At 36.5% G+C, this 25419-nt stretch overlaps 2 protein-coding genes and 1 long non-coding RNA gene across 6 annotated transcripts in view; 2 read left to right on the forward strand and 1 right to left on the reverse strand.

Annotated features, from left to right (window-relative positions):
- LOC104787649 lies at positions 2009–7326 on the reverse strand. 2 transcript variants are annotated; one of them, XR_002038205.1, is made up of 4 exons: positions 6743–7326; positions 6498–6629; positions 6197–6286; positions 2009–2499 (listed from the first exon to the last, which is right to left on the reverse strand). It is a non-coding gene; the product is annotated as an uncharacterized LOC104787649 (long non-coding RNA). The 2 variants fall into 2 exon arrangements; XR_768005.2 differs by lacking the exon at positions 2009–2499 and having other exon boundaries at positions 6109–6286; positions 6743–7318.
- LOC104789610 lies at positions 19329–20195 on the forward strand. Its single transcript, XM_010515283.1, has one exon. The coding sequence runs from the start codon at positions 19329–19331 to the stop codon at positions 20193–20195; it is 867 nt and encodes a 288-aa protein (XP_010513585.1).
- LOC104787652 (glucan endo-1,3-beta-glucosidase 2) overlaps positions 23306–25419 on the forward strand; it is a 4140-nt gene continuing 2026 nt past the window's right edge. The window contains exons 1-2 of one of the 3 annotated variants that reach the window (XM_019246028.1): positions 23306–23660; positions 24139–24287. In XM_019246028.1, the coding sequence (XP_019101573.1) occupies positions 23558–23660; positions 24139–24287 (252 nt within the window). In that variant the 5' untranslated portion in view covers positions 23306–23557. Of the gene's footprint in view, positions 23661–24138; positions 25393–25419 lie in introns of all 3 variants that reach the window. The other 2 variants (XM_010513252.2, XM_010513253.2) reach the window with 2 other exon arrangements.

A 25419-nucleotide genomic window follows, 5' to 3' on the forward strand; every position in this document is an offset into this window, starting at 1 on the left:
TTTTTACACGCAGCCCCACATGTGTAATTGCATCACTCCACCTGATGATAATTTACCAAAGTAATTGCAGCTGTTTATAGTCCAAGAGAGGTACTTGAATTTACTTTCTTTTTTTCCGACCTATCAAGTGATTGCTGCTTTGATTTGTATTCACCTGAATTTGGTGTATTGGCTTTATTTCTGTTTGTTTAATTGTTTCTCTGAGCCTTCTCAGATTCAAAACAAGAGCCTCCAAAAAAAAGAACGACGCATTGGTATGTATATGCTTGTTTGGTATTGTTCAGACAATGGAAGCTTGCATATTAACCGAATTGTTGCCTCATTCTCAGGTTTCCTTGACGAACTTGTAGTCAAAGTTTGTATTTTTCTCTTTTCTCTTGCTTGCTTCTTGATGGATTGTTTCCTCTATGCAGATTGACATATTCCTTCAGGTTCTACAAGCTGATGGATGGATCTTTCAGCCATTTGCATTCTGAGCTGGAAGTAAACACACTGATTTCTTACTTTGTCTAGGCACTACCTTCATTTGTGGTGATCTGAATCATCTGATCTCTGCAACCATGAGTGGGGTTACATGCTGTCTTAGCTTTTAGGTTCCCGGGTCAGCTCAACTCTGATCTGAGGAAGCTCGCAGTGAACCTCATCCCTTTCCCTCGTCTCCACTTTTTCATGGTTAGTTTTGCCCTTCTCACCTCCCGTGGATCGCAGCAGTAACGCGCTCTCACTGTCCCTGAGCTCACCCAACAGATGTGGGATTCAAAGAACATGATGTGTGCAGCATACCCTCGTCACGGGCGGTACCTAACTGCCTCGGCCATGTTCCGTGGCAAAATGAGCACAAAAGAAGTGAACGAGCAGATGATAAACGTCCAGAACGAAAACTCTTCCTACTTTGTGGAATGGATTCCGAACAACGTGAAGTCAAGCGTCTGTGACATAGCCTGAGATTCTTCTGTGCTGAAGCAAGGCTCGTGCCCTCAACGTGATATCAACGTGAAGTTAGGACTGGTGATATCACAAAAGGGTAATCACGAAATAACAGTGATAATTTGGTTAGTACAATATTCATTTGTTTTACTACAATTCAAACATGTTTAATTGGTTATTTAGCTCATCATTTACTAACTTAAGATTTGGATGGTTAATATGCAGGGATCATTCACTAGCAAGTTTTGTTCGTACACGTTAATATGCAGAGCTCATCACTTACCATCGACAGTGCTGAAGCAAGGCTCGTGCTCTTGCTCAGGCTCGTTCTCAAACAGTAAGCACTCTTCTTCCTTCTATTCTTGCAAGCATTGGTGATGCAGTTAGCATAGGCATCTGTTGTTGAATCGATTTTGAGTTTTCATATGTTGTTCTGGGTTTAGGCGACGAGAGAGCTTCAAAAGTGTTTCTTTCATATGAAACCAAGCATGTATGTTGAGGGTTTACAACCAAGAGGATGACTCAGATTTTATTAGAGTATGCGTCAAGTTTTAGAGTTGTAACCAAAACATTTTTCACAAGTTTTCAAAAATTTAAATTTTTAGCTTCTCACAAATATTTTACCATTGGACTATATATATAAAAAAAAAAATTCACAAATATTCTCAGTAAATTCTTGAGTTTACATTTTTCTAATTATAAATATAGATAGTCCCTCTTTTTGGGTGTTTACCATTGGAGATGCTCTATGGTATCTATCTCGAGATTGCGCTACCAAAGGTGAATTTCTTTTACTTCAACCCTCTTCTATATATATAAAATTTAAATATATAACCTTTCATGGCAAGACAGGAAATTCGGTGGTAATCTCAAGTAACAAAAATTTTGGACAAGGCACCAAGTTCTTTGATGTTCGTGCCAGTTTGTTGAAGAACGGTTTCAATGTTGTGGTAGTAGATCCTGATACTTTTTGCTCAATATGGATTTGGATGAAAACGTTTAGCAACCCTCTTCTACTTGAATGAATTAATGCTTGCTTTTATGATCTACCAAACAGTCTTTCTTTGTATATGTATGCCTCTTCTTACATTGTGTACAAGTTTGCCATATATTAATCAGTATAATTTGGTCTTTGGTCTTAAGTCTTAACCATATTCTGAAGAAAAACACATATGTAAGTTGTGTGGCTGAGGAGCTTTATGCAGCCAATACTTAAGCTTTCAGGCTGAATTCTTAAATTCTTTGCCCCAGTAAGAGTATCTGTTCCCCATTCTTCAGCCATGCTTTTGATTCCATGCAAAGAGACATCCCAGCATTCTCAACAAAAGGCATATCATCAGAAACAGATTGACCAGCACTGATAACCTGAGTTGCATCAGCTTTTGCCAGAGAAGTAGGTACAGCTAGCTTCACCGGGATGAGTCTTACTCGTTGCTTCTGATCATTAGCCAAGATTCGTGAACCTCTTAAGTAGGTATATTCAACAATTATTTTTTTTCTCGTGAGTATAATATATTATTTTGTTCCTCTCTCTTTTGCTTGAATGTTTTTGGCAGGTTAGAAGTGTCATTCCTGTTGAGAAGGGCCATGTTAAACAACTAATGGAAAATCTGGTTCACAAAAATATTACAAGTTGAAAGACCGAAACTTAGAAAGGGTAGGCCACTGACACTTGTTTATCAGACGTTTCACGGTGCTTGGCTGGAAAAATATGCAACAACCGGCCCTGGAAAATTGAGTTATCTAATTCCTCCATTGCCCTGCATCACCATCAAATGTTTTAAAACCTGAACTAACAGCTAGAGATCAACATAAGGTTACTTCTTGAAAAGCAATTACTCAAGACCTCAAGGGGTAACCAACAGCAACAAAATCAACATAACGCTACTTCTTGCAAAGCAATTACTCAGACCTCAAGGGGTAACCAACAGCAAAAATCAGCATAAGGCTACTTTTTGACATGAATAATACCTTGCCGCACATTTCTGGAATCGGGTAAAGGATGTAGGCAATTCCTTTGGACCTTTTCGTCTCCTTGTCAAGAACAAGATGGACTTCTGATATCTCACCAAATTTGCTTAAATGTTCCATAAGCTCTTCTTCTCTATTGCATGAGATTATTGACGAGAATCAAAGATGTATAAGATTAATAACAGATAGATAAACAGAAAACAGGGTATATAAAAAGAGCAGAAGATGAACAAGATGATAAGAGAGACCATTTGGGCCTCGTTTAGTTCTTAATGGGCTGCTTAAATATTGTTGTCTAAGCCCTTTAGTCCTTCTCCTATTTAACTCTGTTTGTTCTCTGTAGAACCCTTTTATCGAAGGAATTAACAAAAATGTTTATCTTCTTCCTCAACGTTTCTACTCTTCTCTCCTAATCTTCTCTGATTCTTCACCTCAATCCCTAATTCTTCTGTTTCTTATCTCCATTTCTATTATTATCCTTGATAAGGTGATTTCCATCTTATCAAATTGGTGCTTTCATTGAGAGTTGAACTCAAGGATTTATCAAAAAAAAAAAAAGTGAAAATGAATGTCGGTGATGAAGCTTGCGATCGTATCCTACGATCTTGTGAGGAGATTAAGTGTTATGTGCAGGAGTTGGTTCGAACGAATCGCGAGAGACAACAACTCTTATTCGACCTACAAACCGGTGTACATAACATCACGGTGAGCTCAGATCTTCCGTCAGCTAGTCATCAAACCACCAAGGTGAGTCCAGATCCTCCACCATCCGTCCTACAAACCGTCACGGCGAGTCTAGATCGTCCACAATCAGAGCCTACCCCAAGCAAATCCCCAGAAACTTCTCTTGGGACTTCTGTCGAACACTTGGTGAGCACTGCTTTACCAGAGGCGTCTTTCAGTCCTTGGATCTCTGAGCTGCCAACCGCTGTCCAAGCTCCAAGGGAAGGAAGAAAACATGTCACACGCAGCTACCATAAGGTCAGGAAGAAGAAAATCCGTAAGAGGCAACACGTCAACTTCGGTGGAACAAAAATCAGCAAACGTTTTGTGAAGGAACAAGGTAAACCGTTGAGATCTCTTGGGTTTGATTCTGGAATCCAACCGCAAATGTGGTTATACCAGTGGAATCACGATGATGTTAGAATGGGTAGTTACATGGATTCTATTTCTGGTTATGATGGGTCTCAATCATATGGTGTGGATGAGGATGTGAATGTTAGAAGTAGATCAAGGAGACCATCTGGGGTGGTTTCTCATGCTAATACCGTCCATCAGCGTGTGAGTAATGTCAGAATTCATGATTCAAGGGAGGTGAACAGCAACGGTAACTCAAGGAATGAGTCAATGTTCTGGACAAAATCGGCAGAGGCATGGGAAAATAATGGGATGAAACCTCAGCGAGTGAGTGATGTCATTGATGCTGCAGGAATCATTTACATTGGATTTCAAGGATCAACTCTACAACCGAACCATGATGACTTGTTTTTGAAGGATCCAGAATGGAGAAATGGCCACAGTGAGTTTCAAGAAGCTGGGCTGTCAAAGTGCTCTAAGGAAGACTTATTTAAGTGGATCAGCAGGTTGGAGACTTACTTTGTTGCAAGCCAGATTCCTCAAAACGATTGGTTGAAGATAGTGTATTCACTCTTAGAAGGAGAATCAGGTCAGTGGATCAAAGGCTTATGGGAAAAGAATTCACCGACAAGCTGGAAAGAATTTAAGTGGATGCTCAAGGAACAAAACAAGGAGCCACCGAGACCGAGCTTTATAAGCCGTTCATTATACTCAGGAATGCTACAAGAGGGTTTTGTGGCTAGTTACTGCAGAGAGTTTGAGGGTAAGCGTAGAGAGGCCATGAGTATACCAGAGAAGCATGTGTTGAATGTGTTCATATGAGGCTTGCAGCAACCCTTACAAGAGGAGGTTAGAAAATTGCAACCTAAGCGACTTCAAGAGGCAATGGATCTTGCTATATGGCTTGAGGAGATGAGCGGATACACGGGAAAAGAAGCTAGATTACAAGTTCCGGCTGATTTTGGTGAAAATGCAGAGTTAATGAGTCTCACCAGGTTACAGGAGGGTGCACAGCTAAGAAAGGTTGAGGAGAACAGTGATGTCAAGCTACAAGGTACCAAGAGCAAGGTTTTAAGGTTCTGGGGCTCTATCTCAGGTCAGAAAGTGTTGGTAGAAATTGACTCTGGAGCGACACATAATTATATTTCAGAGGAGTTCGCTTCCCGACTTAGGCTTCCCAAGAGAGTGACAAAACCCAGGTCAGTTCGTTTGGGACATGGTCAGATCATCATGAGTGAAAGCACTTGCCAAGGGATCAATTTGTTCATTCAAGGAACTGAAATCATTGAGGATTTTCTCACACTTGACTTGACAAAGACTGAAGTGGATCTGATTTTGGGGTACACTTGGCTATCAAAACTGGGAGAGACTTGTGTTAATTGGCAGGAACACACCTTCTCCTTCCTTAACAACCAGGAATGGATCACTTTATGTGAAAGGGACGAAAAGCTGAAGCTCAGTACTAGAAAGGTCAAGATGAAAAGAGAAGGTGAGCAAGGAAACAATTTGGGGAGGACTGCCTGCTATCTTGAGGACAAGATAGTTGTAAAAGGGGAGAGTAGGGCCACTAGTGGTGAGAGCGTTAGTGACGCAAAACATGAACAGCTGGTGGGTGGAGAATGCCAAGAGAAGAAGCTAAGTTTCAAGTATTTCAAGAAGACTCCAAGGTTCAATGAAAGTAAAGACCTAGGCATTGGAGAAGGAGTTTTAGCACAGTGTCACCAAGCTCAAAGGTTTCAAGGAAGCATCGTTGTAAGAGATCAGATTCTTGCACATGTGTGGGAGGAGAAGCATAAAGGAGAGATTGCAAAGCCAATGTACGTATGGTTTGAGAAGGGTGAAAGAAAAGATTGGCTTGTTACTTCCAAGATGCTGGAAAAGATTCATGGTTGCCGCATGTATTTAGAGATGGGTGCTATTAGGTCAGTGACATCTATTGGGATCTATTTGATAGGTGCAGAATTGACTGAAGGTAAAACGGTAAGTGAAAAAGTTGGAGCAATCACATCGAAGATCAGGTTTGGAGAGTTTTATTTCTATCCACCTTGAGGACAAGGTGGTTCTTCGAGGGAACGGTATTGATAAGAGAGACCATTTGGGCCTCGTTTAGTTCTTAANCATTCCTGTTGAGAAGGGCCATGTTAAACAACTAATGGAAAATCTGGTTCACAAAAATATTACAAGTTGAAAGACCGAAACTTAGAAAGGGTAGGCCACTGACACTTGTTTATCAGACGTTTCACGGTGCTTGGCTGGAAAAATATGCAACAACCGGCCCTGGAAAATTGAGTTATCTAATTCCTCCATTGCCCTGCATCACCATCAAATGTTTTAAAACCTGAACTAACAGCTAGAGATCAACATAAGGTTACTTCTTGAAAAGCAATTACTCAAGACCTCAAGGGGTAACCAACAGCAACAAAATCAACATAACGCTACTTCTTGCAAAGCAATTACTCAGACCTCAAGGGGTAACCAACAGCAAAAATCAGCATAAGGCTACTTTTTGACATGAATAATACCTTGCCGCACATTCCGGAATCGGGTAAAGGATGTAGGCAATTCCTTTGGACCTTTTCGTCTCCTTGTCAAGAACAAGATGGACTTCTGATATCTCACCAAATTTGCTTAAATGTTCCATAAGCTCTTCTTCTCTATTGCATGAGATTATTGACGAGAATCAAAGATGTATAAGATTAATAACAGATAGATAAACAGAAAACAGGGTATATAAAAAGAGCAGAAGATGAACAAGACAATCCCGTACGTTGCAATGTAAGGCAGGTTACGGACGAAAAGGCGATCAGTGTCAAGAACATCATCATTGTCATCATCACGAAAAGGCGACCAGCTTTAAACATCATCACATATATACGAGAAGTATCAAGAAAAGACTTGTTGAAATACTTGATAGCTTCTTGAGCTTCTTCAGCACTACGATATCAAATAAAAGCAAATTGTCTACTCTTCCCATCATTGGAAAGCAAAAAGTACAAAAATAACAGAGACTGATTTCAGAGAATCAATAAAGGAACAAAATTTAGTTGTGAGAAGGCTCGAATTTGGTTTTGAAAGAGCATGTTCTTGCAACTGTAGAATTGAAGGGCGATTTTAATCTGCCGCCGACGACGAGAGAGGGCAACGCGAAGAAGAAGATGAAAGGCGGTTTTTAGATCGGAGTGGATATTCCGATGAAGAATTTGAAGGAATGGATGACAAAGCTCAAAGATGAATTGGGTCTGGAACTATGGATTGATTTTTCTGAATCGCCTTCGATTCGCCGTCTGGATCGACATAGAAGAGAGAGGATCGAGCAAGAAGAGAGAAGAAAGAAAAAAAAAACAATTCCTTTTTGTATTTTGCGTCCACGAATCAAAATAGGCCACATTGTGTTACTCTCTGGGTTGCTCAATTCTTTCCCAGAGAATCGATTCTCTACTTAATTGACCAAAAAATGAGTTTTTAATTTGGTTTTTGGGCCCAAATGAAAGAGTAACCATAAGAGTACCTCCCACTAATGGTGCTCTTACGTACTTATGTATGTATCGAAGTCTGGTCCATATATACTATCGTCAGGTAACCGCGGATCACAATAACGCACCCGCGAATAAGGCTTAGCTTCGTCGAAGAACGACGGATCAGACATAGCTTCGTTGGAGAACGGCGGATCAGACCCAGCTTCGTCAGAGAACGACGGATCAGACATAGCTTCTTGGAGAACGGCGGATCAGGCATAGCCAGAGATATAGGGTTCTAATTATTGGGTCTAAATGGGTGACATGAATTTTGGTTAATTATTTTCAAAAAGGTAAACAATTTAATATTAATTTTAATAGTGTAAATAATTAACATACTTAAAATGTATAAATAATCTACTTTTTTTAAAAAAAATAACATATCTAAAATGTATAAATAATCTACTTTTTTTTTTAAAAAAAACCTTCAACTGTATTGATTATGAAACAGAGAATACATAGCTGAATTCAGCCAAAATACAAAGAGGAATTGAAAAGTACAAAGAGGAATCTATGTTCCTATCACGCTGAACTTTGGCTAGTTTATCCGCTAAATGGTTCGATTGCCTTGAAGTCCATCGGAAAACGACATTGTCAAATCTTGTTGCCCATCCTTTTATCTCTTCTATCCAGTTATAGATATCAAAGCGAAGAGAAGAGCTGTTGATCGCCATTACCAAGCTTTGACAGTCTCCTTCAAAAATAACGTTTGTGTACCCATTCCTCCATGTTTGTTGCATAGCAAATAATAAACTTTGACACTCAGCTTCAAAAGCTGACTTGACTTTAGCCTCCGTTACTTAACCTGCTTCTTTAAAATGTCCTTGATCATCACGAACTATCCAGCCGGACGTTGCTTGTCTGTCACCATTGAGAAAGCTGCCATCATAATTACACTTAACCCATCCATAAGGTGGTTTTTGCCAGTTAGAGCTGTTCTTTCTGCTACTGATGGTAGAGCATGGGACCTGAGGACTAACTCGTGAGGGCGGAGGGATGATAGCTAGCCATTCATTCGTTTCTTGCTTAGCTTCCTTCAGCAATCTCTGCCAACTGTGATTAATCTTCTGAAAAATGAGCTTGTTACGACTTGTCCAAATTTTCCAAAGAATCCAAAACGGAAGAAGGGAGAGACGGTTATAGTGACTCCTCTGTTTATGAAAATCTAGGATCACCTTGATTTTGTTGTCGAGATGCTCATTTGGGTTTAGGAGACTTCTAATAGGGATAATAGAACTCCGCCAAACCTGCATAGCATGGGGACAAGTAAAGAAAAGATGTTCGGTAGTTTCAACAACATGAACACATCTTTTTCAAAATGGGTTTGTAGAGATATGACGTCGCTCTAATTCATCTCCTGTAGCCAAAGCGCAAGAAGACATACGCCAGAGAAAGTGCTTGAATTTTGGAGGAAGTTTTGTTTTCCAGATATCTGTTTTTATTTGTGGATTTCCATAAGGAGGTCTGGCTTGAAATTCTTGCTCTGGAAGATGGGTTGCAAGCCAATAGCCAGAATTGACAGAGTATATACCATTTTCAGTATAGTGCCATCCTAGGTAGTCCTGATTCTGCCAATGACTTTTTTTAATCAAGAGAACATGATTGACATCATCTGGATGGACCTTCTCATGAACTAAACTCTCATTCCAACCGCTTCTGCTTGGCAAGAAAAGAGTGTTTACTGTGGACGAGTCGCCTTGTATATTCTCAGCTAGCCGTGGGGGTCGAGGAGGGTGTACTGGCAACCAAGGATCTGTCCATGTCTTGATGCTTGTTCCAACACCTATAGTAAAACGTAGCCATTTTTTAAGGAGATCACGACCAACAAGTACAGATTGCCAGCCGAAAAAAGGTTGTGTTCCTCTTGGAGCATCGAGTATGTTTGAATCTGAGAAGTATCTTCCTTTAATTATTGGGTCTAAATGGGTGACATGAATTTTGGTTAATTATTTCCAAAAAGTAAACAATTTAATATTAATTTTAATAGTGTAAATAATTAACATATCTAAAATGTATAAATAATCTACTTTGTTTTTTTAAAAAATATTTAAAATCTTTTCTTGATGAAAAAATTAAGAAACATTTATTTTGAAGAGAAAAATAAATGTAAGAGCTTCCAAGTTCCAAGTAATATGAACTACCTATAGGTTCGAACCCGCACATACGTGCGAAATTATGTTTGCGTAGTTTTAAAAAGAAAATTGAAAATTTCACATAAACTTCTTCTCAAATCTAAATGGGTGATATTTATAAAAAAAAATATTAAGATATCATTTAGGTAAGTGATATTACGTGTATATTATTCTAAACTAGTCCAGACATTTTCAACATTTTGTTTAGGGGTGTTAAATCAAATTTGGATTTGGATTCGGTTCTGGTTTCATTTAGTTTACATATTTAACCTAGATGTATGTATTTGAGAACATGATACCCGTTGTGTCTTGTACGCATAAAAAAATTTCGTCCATAATTGTTCTCTTTTAAATAATTACATGTTCGACTATATTTATTATAATAAATTTAGACGGAATACTCATATTCCCTGTCTATAAGTTTCATTTTTTATTAAATTAATAGATATTGTAAAGAGAAATAAAATAATTTTGTAAAATTCTCTAGATATATTAAAAAATACTCAAAATTCTCAAAAACCTGTTACATAATTGATCGTTATATGTCATATAGTCAAACCATTATCCAAAATTAGTGAAAATTTGATAAAGGAATATACCTACCCAAAATTTTTGATTCAAAACCGTTATCTGAAAAGTCAAATCCTCTTCTTTATTATTTTTTTTTTGTCAAAAGTTGTTCGCATAATGTTTTTCATTATTCGAATTATCTATTTTCGTCCTAACACTAAAAATAGACTGAACTTTATAGAAAAATATTATTATTAGTTAATAATGATATTAGAGTAATCAAAATTTAATTATGGTTTCTGAAAGTATATGAACTTAGTAAACTGAACCACTTGAAAAATAGGTAAAATTTTAAACATTAAATTATACATGTGTGGTATAGTTTTTTAGGGAAATTGACGTTTATTTGCAAAACGAGAAGATAGAAAAGTCATAAATGTAAATCATAACAATAGAGTTTTTTTTAAGCTTTTCTTTATTGTCCAATATACGTATTTGATATATACTAGGACCTGTGCTAAAGCACGGATTGAAATTCATTTTATTTATATTGCACTTTTTATATAAAATTAATTTATATGATTGTTTAAAAATGTGTTTTGGACAATATGTGGTTGTCTGTAACCGTACCCGTGCTCGTACACAGTTAAAATCTAGTGATTAAAATCAACCCGTGTTCTAGCACTTTCGTGACTGAAAATTTCTCAATGATTTTTCTATCCCTTTTTGTGAGAACTTTCTTAAATTTCGTAACATCCTCCTTCTTCATCCCTGCTTGGATTTTGTTACCCTGTAAAAAGAAGTATAATCTGAAATCACTCTTAATCCACGGAAGAGTGATTAAGTTTTGAGATTTTGTTATATCCCTTTATATATATATATATATATATATCATAATATTTAGTGATCCTATACTTACTAGCAAGCTACCCCAATCAATAACAAACAACGTATAACAAATAAAAAAATCCAATAAACCAATAAAGAATAATGAAAAACTTAAATCAATTTCAGGAACAATCCAAAACATAACACAAAGTCATAGAACCAACAATCTTGACAATCAATCTAGACAACTATGTTCCCCTCTAACATCCTATCAAAGCACAAAACAATCAACCAAACCTCTAGAACATTTTCCTCTTCATAGCCTTGATTCCACGATCACACTTTGCCTTTACCTGTGCCACAACACAAAACAGAGGCGTAAGTATTATCAGAAATACTTAGTGAGGCAATCCTTTCATCTACTGGGCTATATACACAAGCAATAAGATCTCTCATGACACAATCAACAAACAATAAAAAAACCAGGCAATACATAAAGCCAACACGTCATCAGCCGCTGATGAAGGTTGGTGTCGATCGACACTTGCAGAGGGTGCATCGACCACATAACATCTGTCGATCGATACCACCTTGCGTTGATCGACGCATGCTCGACATTTCACGAAATCCCTAATTGCATTGACCGACACCTCCACATGACATTGATCGATGCTCCTAGGTCAAACGCGCTGTCCTCGCATCCGAATCTCGCTTCCAAGCTGCTCCCATCCATCCCACACGAACCCAGGAACATATCTAAGCCTCAAGAGTCACGAAAACACATAGAACTCACAAGAAAACAATCACATATCACCCAAAAATCACAGAAACAAAGATCTTAGCTTAGATAATCCATGTTCATGCACTCACTTTTGCCAAACGACGAGATCTCACCAACAATGATGAAAAACACACCACCACAAGCTTCTCCACAAGTATCCTGACTTCATCTCTACTTTCAGAGAATTCAGCACCCAGCGGGGTGTTTAGATGTTTCTGTTGATGTTTTTATCGGATTACTTGCATCATCATCTCCCTCAAATACAACAACACCGGAGAAACATAGCAAGAGGATACAAAACTCAACATGCATGTCTTTTGGGTTGTTCCCCTCGGCTACAACATTTGCTTGAATAAGTTCACTCTCATGACCAATAAGATAAACTAAACCAGTTTTGTTAGCTACATTCATTGCTCACATCACCATTCGAGTTAACAACTACAGTTCTAATCCGACAGTTTGTGCATTCCCTAAACTCTTTTCAGCTTTCACTTTGATATCTTCAAAGTCAGTCTTAGATATCATTGAGCCTCCGAGTCAATACCCTCAAGCTGAATTCTTAAATTCTCGGCCTCAGTAAGAGTATATGTTCCCCATTCTTCACTTTTAGATGTCTCAGAAAGAAAAGAATTCAGAGAACAACTCGCTTCCATTTCGACAATCCATAGGGACCATCTTGCACATAACCATTAGCTACCATATTGACTTCCAACAATCAAAAACCTTTTGCTGATGGTCGCGTGGACAATATAGTGAAACCTCTATAAATTAATAATGTTGGGACTATGAAATTTTATTAATTTATAGTGATATTAATTTATCTATAAATTAATATTTATTATCTTATAGTATAAATTAATAATTATTAATTTGTAGATATATATATTAACTGTTTTCTTATAATAATAAACAATTTTAGCAAATTTAGATTATACTTTCGAATGTTATAAATTTTATGGTTTTAGTTTTGAATTTGTAATATGTATAAAATATTATTGACAATAAATTACAAATACTATAAACAAATTCACTTATACAAATGATATACATAAATTCAAACTTATATAAAATAAATTTAGGTGTCGTATTTTAATAGCCTATAAAGCTATCAAATGAAAATATGCATATCAAGAAATTGAAAACTTTAAAATAATTTAGCTATTTTATTACAAGTTGTAGAGTATTTTATATTATTACAGTTAGATATGAGCTCTAAGAAAAAATTCAAAGTTTTAAAGCACAAACAAACTTGAATATCAAACACAAAAGTATCTGGCACTGTATTATGAAATATTTAATAATATCAAATACTATATAACAAACGAAATAATCTAACTAAAAAAAATTAACGAGAACAATATGTAATTGTAATTTTTCACTATAATAACAATATTTTTTAGCCTAGCATTTCTCCTTAAGATGTCCAGGTTTCTTGCAATTATCAAATATGAGCTGGTTCTTTCCATCATTCCTATAGTAGCCCTTGTTTGCAACAACTACCTCTCCTTTGTTGGCTCCTGTGACACCCCGGTTTCAGAGACTTGCGGAGATGTTTAAAAGAATTGATTTGGCCACCTATGTCACCAAAGTGTACTTACCTTTTCGGTCAAGGGGCCTGATAAAACTCCAGAGTTAAGCGTGCTTGAGTTTGAGTAGTCTCAAGATGGGTGACCTTCCAGGAAGTGACTGTCGGAACTGTGTGAGTTAGGATAAAACACAAGGAAAGATCATGTGGTGATTTGTAGGGACGGTAACAAGTCTTTAAAACCTCCCGGACGTAGCAAACCGGCCGTCGGATATGGATGGGCTCACGGGCCTAGTGAGACGACGTGAGGCCCATTAAAAAAGGTGGGCCCATGGACTAGATTGACATGGGGCCCACTAAGAGGTGGCGGTCGGGGTGTTACAAGTGGTATCAGAGCCAAACCCAGACGAGTGTGGACTCGAGTGGGCTCACACCGTCGGGGTGACAGTCTTGGTATGCAACGAGGACGTTGTGATCTATTAGTGGGGGTGAATTGTGACACCCCAGTTTCAGAGACTTGCAGAGAGATTTAAAAAAATTGATTTGGCCACATATATCACCAAAGTGCACTTATCTTTTCGGTCAGGATGGGTGACCTTCCGGGAAGTGATTGTCGGAACTGTGCAAGTGAGGACAAAACACAGGGAAAGATCATGTGGTGATTTGTAGGGAAGGTAACAAGTTTTTAAAGCCTCCCGGACATAGCAAACCGGCCGTCGGATATTGATGGGCTCACAGACCTAGTGAGAGGACGTGAGGCCCATTAAAGAAGGTGGGCCCATGGACTGGGAGTGGACATGGAGCCCACTAAGAGGTGGCGGTCGGGGCGTTACAGCTCCAAACAGACCAATGGAACCATGCTCCTTTTGAATTTGATTGCACACATCGTCGAGACTTGGAAGCTTGTCCGAACGAAGAATATGCTTGATGAGGTCCTTGTATGATGAATTCAACGTCAAGAGCAGGCCAAACACCTTGTCTTGTTCACAGCGTTCATTTAGAACCATTGGATCCACCGAGCTAGGCCATAGCATTTCCAACTCTGCCCAAAGAAATTTGAACTTGCCAAAGTGTTTAGTAAACTTCATGTCTTCCTGGTTGAGATTGTTGATTTCTTTATTTACCTCAAACACACGACTCAGATTAGAGATATTACCAAACACAATCTTTAGGGTATCCCAATGATCCTTAGCCGTCTCACAATCTTTAGGGTATCTCAAGAATCGAGGCATCTAAGGAATTTTGGATAAAGGCTAAAACACTTTGTTTCTCTTGGAACCACTTGGTGTTGTCACACACAACGATCTCCTTTCCTTCTTGTTTGGTCATCGTCTCTTTCACAGCTTCATTGCTCTCAATGTGCTTCCAGAGCCCTTGACCGCACAATTTTTTCTTTGTGGTTCTTGCCCATAGCAAGTAGTTTCCACCTTTAAGTGTAACAGGGAAGATTACGGTTTTTCTGAGATCCATGATCGGATTCTGGTGCGGAAGATGAAGAATTGAGAATTAACACAAGAGGAGCGTTACTGCTCTAATACCATGTAAGAATTACGAACAAGTGAGTATGAGAAGAATATAGAATGAAATAAAATGATCACGAGAGAGAGAGAGAGAGAGAGAGAGAGAGAGAGAGAGAGGGCGGCTAGGTTAGAATAGAGGAGAAGGAGAGATTCTCATTCCTTGAATAGTAATAACCTAGTTACAAACTATTTATAGGGATACAATGGAGTTTATATAAGACTATGTACAATGGGGGTGTTGAATTATAAATTCAACTGTTGAATTCATACAACGGGGGTGTTGAAAAATGAAAAAAAAATCTATGTGGTTAAACCATGTTGAATTCTTTCAACATGTTGAATAAACAAAAATGGGAACCACTAGGACACATGATGCATTATTATTGGTTGTTAAAAATTCTTTATACTTTTAATTTCATCCTAACTATTTGACATCATTTATTTTATAGTAATCAAAATTTTATTTTATCTTTCTTTACATCAAAATTTATTATTTTTCATATTCTATAAATAGAGTTTTGTTTCATTATATTTGAACATATAAAAATAAAATAATAAAATAAATAAAGTAAGGTGTTAAACTTTATTAAACAAAACCATTGTAGATGATAAAAATTGAATGGATGTTGAATTATTAGGTGGAGGAAAGAGAAAATGATGTGGAGTGTTAAAAAGTAAAAAGTAGAGTGTTGAAAAAAAAAATCAAATGTACATAGTCTAAGGAAACTACTAGAATGTACATTTATAACGTAAGAAGAACGCGTTCTTATATCCTAAGAATAACATGTTCTTCTATCATAAGGATAACGCGTTCTTATAACATAAGGAGAACGCGTTCTTAGTGTGTTCATGTTCACACTAGAATGGACTACAAAGTAAGCAACTCCATCAATATGTTGTGTAATGTTGGTTTGAGATCTATTATCAATTATAGTCAGTTTAGCTAATTGCTTTGAATTTCTTTTCACGATATTGAACATGGTCAAGGCCTCTTGATGTATATCTCAAAAGTAATAAGAACAGACCTGATGATAACTGAGAAGGTGAAATTTCAGGCCTTAAAGGAGGATTCCGGTAGGTTGGGATGGTTGTTCCGGAAAACACATCGACCAAAAAATCTTGACTGTCCATTCCCTGATCCACTTCTATAGGTTTCCCTCGCATCCTTGTGACAAAATATTTTGTTTTTTCTTTCCTTCTCACACTAGATGAGAAAAACTATGGATCACTCACATCAGAATGATAAGTTCTTGGCTCAAATTCTTAATTAATGAACTATCGACCTGTCTTTATTCCTAACTAGGAATCTGTATGCGCAATGCGTGAGTTATTTTTAAGCTGAATTCTATTAGAATTATAAAAAAGAAAAAGACTAATATGGTAGGAGTAGCGTTCATCACATAAATATGTGGATCAGTTGTAAACAGGCTTTTCCGCATCCATAGCATGTGGATCAGAGGATCCAAGTTCCGGCTCTCCAGATTTCGATCCAAGATCCAAACTGTTTCTCTTTAGAAACTTTACCACAATCTCCAAGGAATCAGACTCTGTCATAATAATGCTTCTTATTTCTTCCCGCCGCCATAAGGGAAATTGATAATCAATTTATTGGAAAAGAAAGTCTGAAGAATTGGTTTATTGAAACAGTGTGACCAAATCAAATAACATATTTGGTTAAAACAGAGTCTAAGGAATTGAACAGATAAGGGGGTGGGGGAGAGGGAGAGACATAGAAGAGGAGAATTCATAGATTCCTATCATCATATTATTTTTGGGGATAATTCAATAAATTTACAGAAGATGATAAATTTGTTGGGCTTAGTTAACATGACCCATTAATCAATTGTTTAAACATGGGATAAAGGGAAAAAAATGACAGGAATGCCACATGCTAATCAGTTAGAGCTTTCTTAGAGGTGGAAGCCTACATTATTATATAAGATGTATGAAATTATTATACAATGAGCATTTATGAATTATGATTGATAATTCGGGTAGTTATCAAGATTTGTTCTGTCACATTTCAATTTATGTTTTACTCTTTACTGATTGTATTTGTAGCATTTGTAGACATATTGATTGATGTAATTTGGGAATGTTATTCATTTCATATATACTCCATCTGTTTAAGTTTGTTATATACTTTATAAGTTTTTCTTTATTTTATTTTATTTGATTTTCTAAAGTTTCTATGTAAAATTAATGTCTACTTAGTATGTTATGATTATTTGTATTATGCACTTTTATTTTTATTGGATGGTTTTTTTATAAGTATATTTAAATAATAATAATATCTTCTGTTCAAATAATAAATATTTATAATTTCTTAAACTTCATGTTTTAGTTATTAATAGATAATATTTATTGGTTTAATTATCGTTTTATTTTCATCCTATAATCGACTCCTTTTCATTTGATCAATCAATTTATATTAATAGCTAGTCTATTCCAAAAAAAATGTAAATAAAGAAAGCCCAAGCCGCTCTCTCTGGCACGAAACCCAAGATTTCAAACCTCAGCGTCGCTGGGAAACTGATCTGGTATCCTCGTGCTCTCCTCTTCTACCTAAGCCCACTCTTTGTCTGTTTCGACGGTGAACGTCCCGGAGGTCCACCAAGTCTTCGCTCAATAAATCCGGCCATGCCTCAGTTTCATCCCATCCATCTCCCTCCGTCTCTCCCGGTGGTTTCTCACAGTGAGGTGATTCTCACGAGTTACCAGCCCCCAAATGCATAATCTGAGACTCCAATTCGCCTTCCTCACCTTGTCTTTCGTCCTTGCCACAAGCGCCCCTTGAAGTCAATTGTATCATCTCTCTTCTCCTCGGATCTAGGTCCCCTCGCCAAGCCGGTTGTTTGGTCGCAGTTGGAAAGGAGCTCTGTGTTGACGACGGTGCTGTACAAGACCTCGACAAGCCCCCTAGACCCAATCTCTGTACTTCACAATTCCAGGTTTGTCCCAAGTCTCCTATTGCTTTCCCGTAGCATACCTTTGGGTCGATTTATTGCTTCAATTGTCCGAAGACTGCAATTCGAACTTAGACACCCATCGCTGCTCTGTTGTTGCAAAGCTTACTTGAGAACCCTGCCTTTTGAATCGCTTAGGGTCCCTACCTTTGTACACCATAGATTGATGAGGACCGGCATTATGACCTCTTCTCTGTTGAGAGAAGGTTACCGGTTCCTCTCATATCTACTCTATATGTCTCAGCTGTGCTCCCGAGTATCCCATTTGCTACCCTGTACTAGTTGCTCTGAGACCGGAAGCCTCAGGAAGCTCGGCATTATGGTCTTCTCTCCAAGGAAGGAGATTACCGAAGCCTTCCTACTCTTCCCTACATATCATCCTTATGGTCTGAATGTTATCAAAAACAAATCAAAAAAGCTAGGACTGATGATCTACTCTGGCAAAGTCTGAAGAATATCGGCACTATGACCATATCTCATAGAAGTGTGGTTACCGAAACTTCCTCCAGAAAGCCTTTCCCAACTTCAATCCGTCTACCACCCTCCTCCTTGCCAATGAGCCAAACAAACCATTGTGTCTCTCGGCTTTGGAAACCCTTTCAACGTCCCAATGTCAATTTGATAAGGACTATCAACCACATTTCCACCTTGTTTGTGAATGTGGCGTCAAAGCACCTTGAGCTCGCTTGCGGTTTGATGCTCTGCTCGAATCTCCAACACCTCTTGGCCATGACTATCGACTTACCTATCTTTCAGTTTGTTGTTTCATTTCAGCTTTAGCTTTGAACACTCTCAAACTTTGTAATCCTATTTACTTGGTCTGATGAATAAAAGAAAGCCTTGTTTGATCAAAAAAAAAAAAAAAAAGGTTGAGTTTTTATGTAAAATATCTGTAGTCGCGCATTATACATGTATAGTAGAATAATTTATACATACAATATATGAACTTATTTTGTAGTAAAAAAACTATAACTTTATACATGATGCAGTTTGGTTCATATGAATCATATATGTTGTAACAAATTATTATTATTATTTTTTTTTTGTTAAAGGGCTTAACAAATTATTATTTTGTAACCAGATTAATACATTCAGTGCTAGAATTACTTATGCTACAGAGAAAACTTTATACATGTGGTGGAAGGATTTATACATTATGCATGTATAGCCAGATAGGTTTACATTCTTAAAATAGGGGAGACTACTAGATTTTTAAAAAAATATGTATTACTTGTTGCATTATTTTATCATCATTTCTAATTTTGGTAGTTGCCAAAAAAATCTTAAAATTCTGGTAAAATTGGCACGTACGTAAGACATAGTTTTGTTGTCGTCGTAAATTCTTGTTAAATCTTGACATGATAGTTGTCAATTGTGTGCTGTTTAAAAGTTAAAACCGTGTTTTATTATTAACAATTATTATTAAATTATAGCAAATACACAACATGAATTACTTTTTTTGGGTATTCATTATCTTTACAAACAACTTTTTCACTTTTATAATTTTTTTATTACCCTATAAGGTGTTGGGGACAATTTTTTTTTTCAATTATTAAGATTAAAAGAAAAGTTGAAAATGAAGAAAATAACCAAAAAACTTTCAATGAAATATATGAAGCTCAATAAGCACCGGCTCCGACAAGACGGATCCATGAAGTCAGAGGAAGATGGTGGAAAGCTTTTCTGCGAAATTCATTCGCCGGAAAGTGCGGAAAGTAATGAAACAAAGGAGACACCTAAGGTTACAAATATTATGGAGTGCATGCATCGTAAGCTAATGTTAAATGAGAAGGAATATGAAAAGGATATTCATGTGGATGGTCACGATCGATCCCAAATATCTGAATGTTCGGTTAGGAATGATGGTCGTGAACGCAAGGAACAACTTGATGACGGCTCGATTAGAAACATATATCGTGTTGATATGGATTCACTTGTAGGCTCAGTTAAAAATGGTCATATGGATCATCTTGAAGATTTGATTAGGGGTCGTGATCATACAGACCATACTGAAGGATCCACTAGGAAAGGTGCTCGTAATCGTGTGGACCAACTCGAAGGTTCTAGCAAAAATGGCCAGAAACATCAACATGAAGACAATATTGTTAAACCAAGAAATCATGTAGATCAATCAGAAAAATCAACTAAAAGTCCTTCTGATTTTGCTTCAAAGAGAGATTACCTTGAATGGATTGAGTACGTGGAAGGCTCCAATCATCATTGTTTCGATCGATCTGAAAATTCAGAAAAACCATATAAAAGGGAGGATATCGATCATGACCAGGTAAGCGTTGGACTATCAGAAGGATCCATAGAAGGGTACAATGATGAGATCCTATTACTCAAGAGCTCTAAGAATAGAAAAAATGAGAAATTTGAAGACTTAAAAGGTTATAAGAAAGGAAGAGGTAGCAAGGCTAAAGATTCATTGAATTTCAAATAGTCGACTAAAGGTTAAATGGACATTTTAGTCCCAAAGAAAAAGAAATGGTTCTTTCACATTGTATTATATGATATTGATCATTTTAGATAGTATGAACTACTATTATGTATAATCATATACTCTTAATGAAAGTTGTTGTTTTAATGAAAGATCATATATTTAAATAGGTGTGATTTTTATGTATAAAAACCAAAGTTAAAAGAGGGAACATAGGAGAACACTTGACAACCTAGATTTATGGAGAGAGAGAGAGAGATTGAGGAAACAGAATTTGTGGGAGGATGGTTGTGGATGCAATGGAGATAGATGAGGAGAGAGAAATCAAAAAGAGAAGAAAAAAATGTCTTAAGGAAATTTCATCTGATGAGTCATGTTCACTCAAGGTTAGTTTCTTAATTTATTTATGAAATTAGTCTAGTTTGTACATATTACCGTTTGTTCAAAAAAAAAAAAAAAAACATATTACCATGTTTACTCATGGGTAATGAAGTAGTGCAAGTTCTCTATTACATTCCTTTATATATACAAATTTTAAAATACAAATTCTGAAGTTAAAGCTACATGTATAATTTGAAAATCTTAGTTGATTTTTCTTTGTTTCTTCTTCGAGTCCCTCATTCTTGACTAAAACAATGCTTCTGATTCAGTCGCCATTAACATATAAGTATGAACTCTACTCAGAATTAATCTATCTACATACACTAATTAAAGTCAATTACAAATGTATTGGTCATTTGACGCTTCCATTTTTTTTTTTTTACGCTTTCAAATACTGTTTTTTAGAAATCGCGATTCTATCACAATTTCAACCGTTTTCACTTTGGAAGCGTGAATAAGATCTTTAGTGATGCTTCCATGTAAGTTGTAACGCATGAAAAGGGGTCATAAACAAAAATAATATAAATAAATGGTAGGAATATAACAAAATAGTTCTATGTGTGTGGGATGTTTTGTGATTAAATTGGAAAAAGTAGAGAGAATTATTTATATAATATGTTTTATAATATAGAATATGTTTTTATGTAGTCGTATGCCATAATTAACAAATAACCTTTGCAACATAGCATCCATCTGTCTTACGTATATGCGGATAAAATTTTCGCGTCTTTCTCATATCAATGGGAAGTGTTGACCTCTAAAACTGATAAACTTGCATATAATCAGTAAAAATATTAAGTGTGTCAAACATTAAATATTTCAGGTTCAAATCAAAAATAGTGTTTTGCGGCTCCCAAACTAAGTCCACATTTCTTGATTTTTACATCCTTCTTTTTTAATGCAAAATCAATGAGAGCTTCGTTCTCGACTACCTTGATTGATGAGGTTGTGTAGATTGAGCGAAAGCTGAGCAAAACTTAAGTTATTGAAGTTGTTTGTAAAGAAAAAGATTACTATTTGCCAATTGAACAAAAATATCAAAGAATTTGTACGGAATTAAAATGAATACTTAGGTATTGTATTCTATGATGATGTACTGGAAAGATATAAACTTATTTTTGTGGTAATTTTCAATATGTTTAGTCTTTTAAGTTTTAGTATATATATATATATATGAAGATCTATAGTTTTAATGTAAGAACTAATTTGATTGACAATCTAAAATTTATTATTGAACAAAAGAAGACAGTGAAGATAGTTTACCTTATATGCATTTTAATTTACTAAATAAAATCAATCTACCAAGTATCAGATGTGTGTTTCTTATTAAAAGTTACCAACAGGTAATTATAAGAAATTTGAAGTCAAAGGAACATGTTATTTTGTTATTTGCAAGTGTAAAATGCAACACTAGAAAATATTAACAACATGATAATTTAGTGAACAATAATTTTTTAGTAAAGAGGAAAAACTAAAATAAAATATCGTTTTACATTCCTAACACTGTAACAAACAATATTATTATTTTTAATGAAAATTATCCGAAAGGGAAGAAGGGAAAATACTCTTCTATAATATAAAAGCAAGTGAAAAATATCGAACATCTCCATATTTAGTATCTAATTTTGGTAGAGACTAGGTGCTAAATTAATTCAATAAGACCATATAAACGTCAAAAGATTTAACAAAATTACATACACAATCAAGTTAGCTTCATCCCAAACACATACATAGTTTTGTTTATAAAGCTCTATACCATAGGGTACAAGTACAACTAGAGGAAAAGAAAACGAATCAATTCATTAATAGATAACTTCAGAACAAATCATAAAAGCAAGAACAAAAAGGTACCGGAATCTAATGAGGAGTGAGAGAAAGAGAGGGAAGCAAACAAAAGAGTGGCAACGGCTATTTCGTTGTTACCAATCTTATTTTGCTGTCCAATGCCACAACTTGTTCTTACACCAAAAGTTGTGCTCTTTAAAACTTACATCTACTATTAAAAATTTTAAACCCAATTTTTTAACTTTTTTTTGGTTAATTGTATACTACTCCCTCCGTTTCATAATATATGATGTTTAGCAGTGGCGGAACTAGTATAGGATCATATGGGTCAAATGACCCTGATGAATTTTTTAATTTTGCTCACTTTTAAGGAAAAAAATCAAATTGACCCTTATGAAATAGCACAATTGACCCCTATAAAATATTTAATAGCATAATTGACCCTTAAATTTTTTTTGACCCTGATAAACTAAATTCCTAGCTCCGCCACTGATGTTTAGAGAAGTTTTTTTGTTTCATAATATAAAATGTTTTCAAGTTTTTATATAACTTTTAGATTAGTTTAATACTTTATATTATGTAGTCTTGTTTGTGATTGATCAAGCTTTTTTAAATTAGTCATTTTTTAATCTATGTGTTTTACTCAAAACATCTTATATTTTGAAACGGAGGGAGTATAGTTTCTCGTGTACTATGTTTCACACTATTATATATACGTACTCAAAAACTAAACACTAAGAATATTAACAGTAATTAACAAAAATTAAAAAAAAAAACTAATTATGACCCAAAGTTCTAGGCTTTTTCTTTCCCACAGTATCACCCTCTGACTGTGTAAGTCTCATTCAATCTACAAGACCCGTTAGATTTCATTTTTGACCATTTGAAATCTCAAGATAAAATCTGAGCCGTTGGTTCCACCGTTACCTCTGTCTGTCTTCTCTCTTTCGATATAATCAACAAAATTTTCTAACTTTTTTCTCTCTTCATGTCCTTTTTCTCCTCATAAAGCTTTAACCCTATTTTTCTCTCTATACATCGTCCCACGCAATTTTCCTCATTCCTTTCTTTGTGGGTTCACAAAGTTAACATTTTTAGACTCAAAACCCATTCTTTTTGCCCCTTCCTCTGTTTCTTGTCTCTTTGGGTTATCTTAGATTCTGAAAAAAAAGTCTCTCTCTCTCTCTTTCTCTTTCCCCATGGCTTCTCTTCTCCATCTTCTTCTACTTCTGTCTCTTTCTCTTTTAGTTCTTGCTTCAGCTGCTCCTTCCCCTTCTCCTTCTCCTACTCCAGCTGATGAAGGTGAGTTCTTGTATCTATTTCAATCTTGGTCCTTGAAGTTTCAGATTCAATCTTTTAGTCCCAAATTTGAAAGTTTTAATCTTTGCATGTGTTTTATGTTCTTCTAGCTTTAAATCTGGCTGCCCTCTTAATGTGAAGTAATTTTTGTATGTATTGTTTGGTTTTATCTGTGTGTTTGATTCATTGAGTGCTGTTTGAGAAAGTGGTAGGTTATGATATTAAATGGGCAGTATGTGTTTGGCAGCAGGTGGGCTTTGTTTTAAATGTCCCCCCCCCAGAAAATTATTACAAGACAAAATAATTCAATGCCTACTGTGTGTTGACCAGACAGAACAGTTTTGTTCAGTAATGGTCTAGGAATCCATATCTTGTTGTATCTCTCTAATGGATTTGATGTATTGTATCCTCTGACATGGATAAGATTAAAAATTTGTTATGTTGATGCTAAATAGTTTTTTGTTGAAATCAATTTTTGTAGGTGCTTATATTGGAGTGAACATAGGGACTGATCTTTCTGATATGCCACATCCAACACAAGTTGTTGCTCTTCTAAAAGCTCAACAGATTCGACATATCCGACTATATGACGCTGACCCCGGGATGCTCATTGCTCTAGCAAACACTAAGATCAAAGTTATCATCTCAGTTCCTAATGACCAGCTTCTTGGCATTGGCCAATCCAACTCAACAGCAGCTAATTGGGTTAAACGCAATGTCATTGCTCATTACCCTGCCACGACTATAACCGCCATTTCTGTTGGCTCAGAGGTTCTCACCAGTCTCTCTAACGCAGCACCTATTCTTGTCAGTGCCATCAAGAACGTTCACGCTGCTTTGCTCTCTGCAAATCTTGACCGTCTGATCAAAGTCTCTACTCCTTTATCCACTTCATTGATCCTTGACCCTTTTCCTCCTTCGCAAGCCTTCTTTAACCGTTCCTTGAATTCGGTTATAGTCCCGTTACTAAGCTTCTTGCAGTCCACAAACTCGTACCTGATGATGAATGTGTATCCTTACTATGACTATATGCAGTCAAACGGTGTGATTCCTCTAGACTACGCGCTCTTCAAACCGATTCCTCCAAACAAAGAAGCTGTTGATGCCAACACACTTGTTCGTTACTCAAACGCCTTTGATGCAATGGTTGACGCAACCTACTTCGCTATGGCTTTCTTGAACTTCACAAACGTTCCGGTTTTAATAACCGAGTCAGGCTGGCCTTCGAAAGGTGAGACCAATGAGCCTGATGCTACACTTGATAACGCCAACACATACAACAGCAACCTCATAAGACATGTTCTGAACAAAACCGGAACACCTAAGCGCCCCGGGATAGCTGTGAGTACTTACATTTACGAGCTATACAACGAAGATACGAAACCAGGATCTTTATCAGAAAAGAACTGGGGTTTGTTTAATGCAAATGGTGAACCGGCTTACATACTTAGGTTGACTAACTCGGGGTCAGTTCTAGCTAACGATACAACGAACCAGACTTACTGTACTGCAAGAGAAGGTGCTGATCCAAAGATGCTTCAAGCAGCTCTTGATTGGGCTTGTGGCCCTGGAAAGATAGATTGCTCACCTATTAAGCAAGGAGAGGCTTGTTATGAACCGGATAATGTGATAGCGCATGCTAACTACGCTTTTGATACTTATTATCATCAGACTGGGAATAATCCTGATGCTTGTGACTTCAATGGAGTTGCTAGCATCACTACCACTGATCCAAGTAAGTAACAACAAGCTTCATTTAATT

The sequence above is a fragment of the Camelina sativa genome, chromosome 5, assembly GCF_000633955.1.
Source record: "Camelina sativa cultivar DH55 chromosome 5, Cs, whole genome shotgun sequence".
In the NCBI taxonomy this organism is placed as follows: domain Eukaryota; kingdom Viridiplantae; phylum Streptophyta; class Magnoliopsida; order Brassicales; family Brassicaceae; genus Camelina; species Camelina sativa.